The 7,375-nt window shown below is 33.7% G+C and overlaps 1 protein-coding gene and 1 long non-coding RNA gene across 2 annotated transcripts; one reads left to right on the forward strand and one right to left on the reverse strand.

Annotated features, from left to right (window-relative positions):
- The first annotated feature begins 888 nt into the window (after positions 1-888).
- On the forward strand, positions 889-3,947 carry LOC139851543 (GDSL esterase/lipase LTL1-like). The gene is made up of 5 exons (XM_071840626.1): positions 889-1,206; positions 1,308-1,435; positions 1,993-2,235; positions 3,136-3,388; positions 3,474-3,947. Exons 1-5 carry the CDS (start codon positions 963-965, stop codon positions 3,710-3,712), a joined length of 1,107 nt encoding a protein of 368 aa, XP_071696727.1. The 5' UTR covers positions 889-962; the 3' UTR covers positions 3,713-3,947.
- LOC139851544 (uncharacterized) lies at positions 918-5,269 on the reverse strand. The gene is made up of 3 exons (XR_011760648.1): positions 4,925-5,269; positions 3,139-3,376; positions 918-1,798 (listed from the first exon to the last, which is right to left on the reverse strand). It is a non-coding gene; the product is annotated as an uncharacterized lncRNA (long non-coding RNA).
- Positions 5,270-7,375: the final 2,106 nt, after the last annotated feature.

Here is a 7,375-nt window from a genome sequence, read left to right on the forward strand (position 1 = left end):
TAAAAAAAATTTTTGTTTAATATGTACTGAAGTATATTCAAACATACAAAACCTCCTCTATGATTTTCTTTTTCTAAATTACTATTAAGTACTGTATTTTCTATAATATCATCATAATACACTTCTTAATTTACTTACTATCATAACTACCACCACACGGGAAGCACGTCACTACTACTTACCCGCAACCTAAACACACAAAACACTCTTTAAACGAGTATTTAAGGAGGTAACCACAAGTTAGTGCATATGGTGCAACTCGTGGTTGAAGAACGAGCCCCACCATTAAACGATAGGACTGCTCTTATTGTCACACTTGACACATTAATTGTCAAAGTTATCTAAAAAGTATGTACTCTTTTTCGTTTCGCCCATTACTCTATTCGTCCAACCCGCCCACTTGACCACTCTCCAGTTCCCACCTCTGGTAAAAAATTATAACCCAATCAACTTAAGGGCACAAGTATATTTAATCGGATGACATTCAAGATATTACCATCTTGGTGACATGGCATGTATGTTCAACCCAAGTCTTCACAACTTAAAATACAAAATCGGCTTGTTTCCGTGTACGATGTCCATGCACTGAATGACTGAAACTGTTTTTTTGTTTCTACTAAGTAAAACATCATGGTAACTTAAATCAAGAAAGTAAGATTTGGTGACAGTATGTAGGGGCTGACTGACATAATATGTCTGTACATTTATGCAATAATCTCTGGCAAATAACTGTCCAATTTAATACACCAGAACAACTACAACCTTGTGTAGTTGGGATTGGCTCAACACTGACTACAATTTACAATCATTTATTTCGAAAAATGTATATTTATAGACCTCATTCCCCTTCCATGTTCTTCATAAAACACACTTTTTTGTGTATGCTTTTATACATTACTATTTATATATATAAAAAATATAAGATACAAATTTTTTCCATCTCTAGTCACTAATAGAGAACAATGGCAAGCTCAAAACCATCATTAGCTATGTTCTTATTTCTAATATTAGCAGCTTTGAGTAACGTTGTTCATGAAACTGAGGCTAGAGCATTCTTTGTTTTTGGTGACTCGTTAGTCGATAATGGTAACAATAACTATTTAGCAACTTCTGCACGGGCCGATGCACCTCCTTATGGGATTGACTATCCGACTCATCGACCTACAGGCCGATTCTCCAACGGATACAACATTCCTGATCTTATCAGTTGAGTTATAGTTTTAATTCTTTGCTAGATTCTATATCATTAATTAATCTTTAATTGTTAATTTTATAGATGAATATTGAATAATGTTGGTTTAATTCAGGTCAAGCCATTGGTGAAGAGGCAACATTGCCATACTTGAGTCCGGAACTCACAGGCGAAAAATTACTTGTCGGTGCGAATTTTGCTTCGGCTGGTGTTGGCATACTGAATGACACAGGGGTCCAATTTGTGAGTTCATTTTCTACCCAATATTAGCTTTTGTTTACTAAAACAGATCACTAATAAAAGTATGTTTATAACAACTTGTACTAAAACAGATCAATATGCATACTTTAACACTCCTAATAAGTCCTAAAACAGATTTTGTTTATTAAAACAGATCAGTATTCTTAAGTAACCTATTCTTCACACTCATAATTCATAAGTATTGTAAAACTATAATGCTTAATTGTTTACATGCATGCACGTAATTCTTTACACGCATGCTTAAAGAAATATAGATTTGGTAAAGATTATGCATACTTGTTAATGACGTGGACTACGAAGATTTGAAAGCAACGTCTCCATAGCGATAGTAACATGTATGCTTCCCTGCATGTGAAAATATAGTATATAGTATGTTATTTAAAATGACACCCACTATAGACGCGTAATTATAACTTTTTACCATTATCGTTGAATAACTAAAATGCAAAAATTAAGACATATTGTTGATTTTTTTTATCTAGAATTAGTAAATCTTGATTCAAATGATTTTGATGGTGAGCCTATAATATATTATGCAGGTTAACATAATAAGGATCACACAACAAATGCAATACTTTGAACAGTATCAGCAAAGGTTGAGTGGCATAATTGGCCCTGAGCAGACTCAAAGTCTTGTAAGTCAAGCTTTGACACTCATCACATTGGGAGGAAATGATTTTGTGAACAACTACTATTTAGTTCCATTCTCAGCAAGATCTAGACAATATGCTCTCCCAGATTATGTTGTTTACTTGATCTCTGAATACCGTAAAGTTCTAACGGTACGCACACACTACTCCTTGTATATGGATATTGCAGTAAAATAAAATAAAAAGGTTATTTTTATTTTGTATCATCTTTTGCTAGTATATGGATATTGATTTGCACAAGTCTATGGGGAAGGCAGGGGTGGTTGAATATGTCCATGTCATATATAATTATTATTGATAATTAATAAAAGTAGCATGCAGCTCTCCATGTGCTGCATAAATTTTTCATTGTTAATGCATTTAATGATAATCAAACTCATGAAGATTTTTTCAAATGAGTCAAGATAATAATAATACTAGTCAAGCTAAAATTATGAGCCAATAATTAATTAATTAGATCAGATAGTACAACAAATAGTCATTGCTAACTAAATGTGTAACTACTGTTGCATGTAATTCAGTTCATACACAGTTTCTTTTTGCCCAATGAGTTAGACAACCTATAAACTGTAAACTAATTTAGACTTACATACAGTGTTGCAAAAGTCGGTCAACTAGGCCAACTAGTCAGATTTGGGGACTAGTCCAATCCGAATAGGCCCAAGTCGATCAAAGTCAACAAGTCAAAATCAGTCAAAATCAGATTTATCAGCTTAAATTTGGTCAAAGTCAATCAAAACTGTGGTCAACGGCCGACTAGTCCCTACAAGGTCCCGGCCGGCCAGTCCCGACTAGTGAGTAGCAACTTTTACAACCTTCCTTATAAACATGTAAAAAGATTGTGGAAGACCATTTTAAGTTACATATTTCACCTTTATTTTACTTTGTATAAATAATGTTATCACTTGTAAATGCGAAACATATAATTGTCTTTTATCTATACTACAGTATAAGAAGAAGTGTATGCATGCAACTTTAGCAATAATATGCAGATTAGGCTAATTTGTAGATATGTGCTATCGAAAAATGCAGAACCTTTATGAACTTGGATTGCGAAGAATTTTGGTTACGGGTACAGGACCATTAGGATGTGTGCCAGCTGAACTAGCTCAACGAAGTGCGAATGGTAACTGCTCACCCGAATTAAACCGGGCAGCAAGTTTGTTCAACCCTCAACTGCAAGATTTAATTGATAGTCTCAATAGTGAGATTGGAGACCACGTGTTCATTGGTGCCAATATTCGACAAAGTAGCATTGACTTTATTTCTGACCCTGCAAGATTTGGTAAATTCACATATTCCATTAAGCACATATCTTAACTAAATCATGACTTTGATGAATAAGTACTTAATGTATTTTGGTCGAACAGGATTTGTGACATCAAAGGTAGCTTGTTGTGGACAAGGACCGTATAATGGACTAGGACTATGCACACAGTTATCAAATGTGTGTGCAAACAGAGATATATACGCATTTTGGGATGCTTTTCATCCTTCTGAGCGAGCAAACAGATTTATCGTACAATCGATATTAGAAGGATCAACAGACTACATGTCACCCATGAATCTTAGCACTATCATGAAGTTGGATGCTGCTACTAATGTGTGATTGCAAATCAGTTATGAGCTCGAATCCTGCACCATGCATCTATTTTAATTTGATATATTGAATTGATATTCATAATTGTATTATGCTCTTAGTTTTGAGATTTTATTTTTAAAGTGTAATTTTCTATGAAGTTTATTTGTTTACTAGAGGTTGAAGACTCATAACTTTTAGTCAATTAATTGTACAATATTTGTGCCACCATCATATCGTTGTATCTGGAGAAGAATCAAATAAAATGACCCTCCTTTATTTTATAACAGCAAATGTATTTTAACTTAAACCACTCTAAGATGCCTAAACAGTTAGTGTTATCATCTTTATAAGGGTTTTCGGTTCAAACCTCACTAGCAACAAATTTTTAAATTGTCACACTGGTTAGGCCTCATACACATGAGTAAAAATACTTGTCCTTTTCTGTATAGTGTAAACATGGAAAACCTCTTTATAAAAAAAAAAAAAAAAAAAAAAAAAAAAAAAAAAAAAAATAATTTATTACAATTGAAATCATAATTTATATTTTAAACCTCAAGTACTGATTCTAAAGCACATTTCCTGAATACAATTATATCAAAATGCAATCATAATTTATATTTTAAACCTCAAGTACTGATTCTAAAGCACATTTCCTGAATACAATGATATCAAAATGCATTTACCTGATTTGATCAAACAGCACAAGAAAACTGATAATAAATATAGACTAGTTAAAGACCCGCGATTTGGCGGGATTTATTGAATAATGATATGTAAGACGATCTCACAAAAAAATAAACATTAAAGCATTTTCAAAGTTCAAATGAGTAAAAATATAAATTCAATATTGATGTACGCGGCCCAACAGACCCGTTTGAATACACCGATCTATCGTACGCGGCCGTTTGATTAAATATTTAGACCCATTGAAGATTTCTTTAAAAAAAATCAAGGAAAAACGATATTTAAAGAATTGCTAAATCTAAGAGTTCCTTTGTTCCATAAACAACTAAACTTTTGAAGCACAACAACGTTGTTGATTCATTAAATTCAGGAAATAACACATCTGATCAATGCTAACATACTGCATATTCATGAAGTTTGGTTAAGTATAGCCACTAACATTTTGTGGCTCAAACGTATATGGATTTTTTGATAGGGTAACTAATAATACTATTATTAGACTGAATTAATTATACCCAGTGTATTTTGATCGAAAAATTATATAAAACATCATACCTTCGTTCTTTAATTGGGGATCAAACATCAATGCTTTAAGGTTTCAATCGAACCCTAATATGTTGACAAAGCAGCCCCTTTTGGGTTTGTTTCATCGCCAACGTTTAGGGTTTCTTATTCAAGGATAACGTTTAGGGTTTCTTCTTCAAGGAATTGAGAGTTCGTTGTTGCCTAATCGGGATCTTATTGAATGAATATTTAGGGTTTCATGAATCTAATTAACTCTGTACGTGGATATAAATTTCAGAGGATGGGAGGTTTTGGGTTCAATTTCATGGTCTTCAAAGTGTGTATTTGGTAACTCCCAATCTTGGAAACCCCTAATTTCCTTACAAGTTCCCGCGTTTATTTTAATTAGAAGGGTATTAATGATTAATGACCTATTTTGTAGATGATTTATGTTCATTGAATCAAAAAGTCCTTACAAGTTCCCGCGTTTATTTTAATTAGAAGGGTATTAATGATTAATGACCTATTTTGTAGATGATTTATGTTCATTGAATCAAAAAGTGTGGTGAAGTAATTAGTTAATTTAATGGTGATTAAAGGGTCTTTGAAAATATTTATTACTTAATAAAAACTCTTAGCATATGATAGGATAGGATAGGATAGGATAGGATATTTAAACAAATCAATCAAAATTATCTAACATCGAATATACAAATCTGAATAGCTACATCATAGTATAGAAGCCATACCTTGTAATTACATATAGTTAATCACAAAATATGAGGACAATATCAGTGTTTAATAACGAACGAGATACATACATTACAGAAGTTAAGGATCTAATTAATTAGGTACATGATAATGAGAACAAATATCGATTGAATGAATAAGTTACCTCCGATGATACGACGGTAATGGAATCAGAGATATCGGTGCTCGGAGGACAAGCTCGGTTGGGATATTTATAGCTCGACCCGTTTCGACCCATACACAAGATATATTGGACCATCTCTATTACTCGCGTTTATGACTTATGACCAATGGACCCCTTTCAGTTTGTCGAGGACCCAACATGTTTGAGGAAAACCCGATGGATCTACTTAAAGCCCGCATTCAAAAATATTACTCCGTATTAAGCTCACCTCATGCTGGAAAGGGTTTAAGGAGAGATCATCATACCAAAATTGGATTGGGCTAGCCAGGTACAATGGGTAGATGCTATGTTCAATAAGCCCAACTGTTAAAATTAATACTTTATTGCATTATCAAACTCCTTTTTGGTTCTTCTTGATCTTATTTGTGGGTTGTTCTATTTTGTCTGTGTAGGTTACTCTTTCTATTAAAAGGACTTCTTGTGCAAAGTTCTAGATGTCTGTGCTGTCAAGATATTAAAGCTAAGGGATTGGTTCTGTCATTTAGTGATTCTTCATGGTTGCCTTTGTTTCTTCTGACATTATTTAAGTGATGGTGTGGGCTAGGGTTGCTGCAGACACACACGCTCCTCTTCATTCTTGTTCGCTGCTACTTGATTATAAACCCTAATTTTGGTTCATAGTGTTTGGTTAATTTCATTCAATCTTGTTATCAATTGTGTCCTTGAATACTCTGTAATTTTGGCACTTGTTAGTTTTATCTCCGGTTTATGAGATAAAACCCTTTGATCCGTTCGTATTGTGTCAAGTGATAACTTTGATTATTCATTAAAGTGTTCTGGTGGTGTTCTTGTTGATTGCTGCTCTAATTTTAACATGGTATCAGAGCGTAGGCTTACGATTGATTGGTGATTCGTCCGGTCTCTTTGCAGGAACCCTAATTTCAAAATTAGGGTTAAGGCTTTGTTCGATTGCTAATATCTGCTACTGTGATTGATCTGATCATCCCTCATCGTCTTCCGCTGTTGTGCTAGGGTTCTTTACCCTCGTAGGGGAGTATCTTTCTTTACTCTCTGCTTTATTTATTTTTCTCCCTTTATTGACCGAATCCCAGTGCCCAACTCTTGATCTGAGTTCCTAGAAACTCATGAATACCTGATCAAGCACTAGGTTGATTCCTGACCCTGTTCCTTTATTCTTCTTATTTTTGGTTTGTTGTGTGCTTGGCCTCTTTTTTGCCAATCTGGTTATTGTTTTCCGTGTGTGTTGAAACCTGTTTTTTTTGCTTCTGGTTTCTTGATTACTTTGCTTATCTGTTAGTATGGCTGATGAAACTGCACTTACACTTAATAATAAACTTGACTTTGGTGATCCTTTGTACCTGCACCCTAGTGACACTTCTAGTACACCTCTAATCTCCTTCAAACTTAAAGGAACAGAAAACTATAAAATATGGAGTAGATCTGTGACGACTCGGAAATTTTTGACTAAATTTAAACTTAATCTTTATATGATTTCGATGCGATAAGCAAAGTATGTAATGTTGAGTCTAGAAAATTTTGAAACAATGTTCATATATTCAATTGACCTTTGACTATTCCCGACGATTCACGAACAATTGTGTGTAAAT

The sequence above is a fragment of the Rutidosis leptorrhynchoides genome, chromosome 6, assembly GCF_046630445.1.
Source record: "Rutidosis leptorrhynchoides isolate AG116_Rl617_1_P2 chromosome 6, CSIRO_AGI_Rlap_v1, whole genome shotgun sequence".
Lineage (NCBI taxonomy): Eukaryota > Viridiplantae > Streptophyta > Magnoliopsida > Asterales > Asteraceae > Rutidosis > Rutidosis leptorrhynchoides.

What these genes read in the sequence shown, in the direction of transcription:
- LOC139851543 (XM_071840626.1), top strand. Translation starts at nt 963, where the DNA reads ATGGCAAGCTCAAAACCATCATTAGCTATGTTCTTATTTCTAATATTA. An exon ending in AATACCGTAAAGTTCTAACG is followed by an intron (nt 2,236 to 3,135) that starts GTACGCACACAC and finishes CGAAAAATGCAG; the next exon opens with AACCTTTATGAACTTGGATT. An exon ending in TTCTGACCCTGCAAGATTTG is followed by an intron (nt 3,389 to 3,473) that starts GTAAATTCACAT and finishes TTGGTCGAACAG; the next exon opens with GATTTGTGACATCAAAGGTA.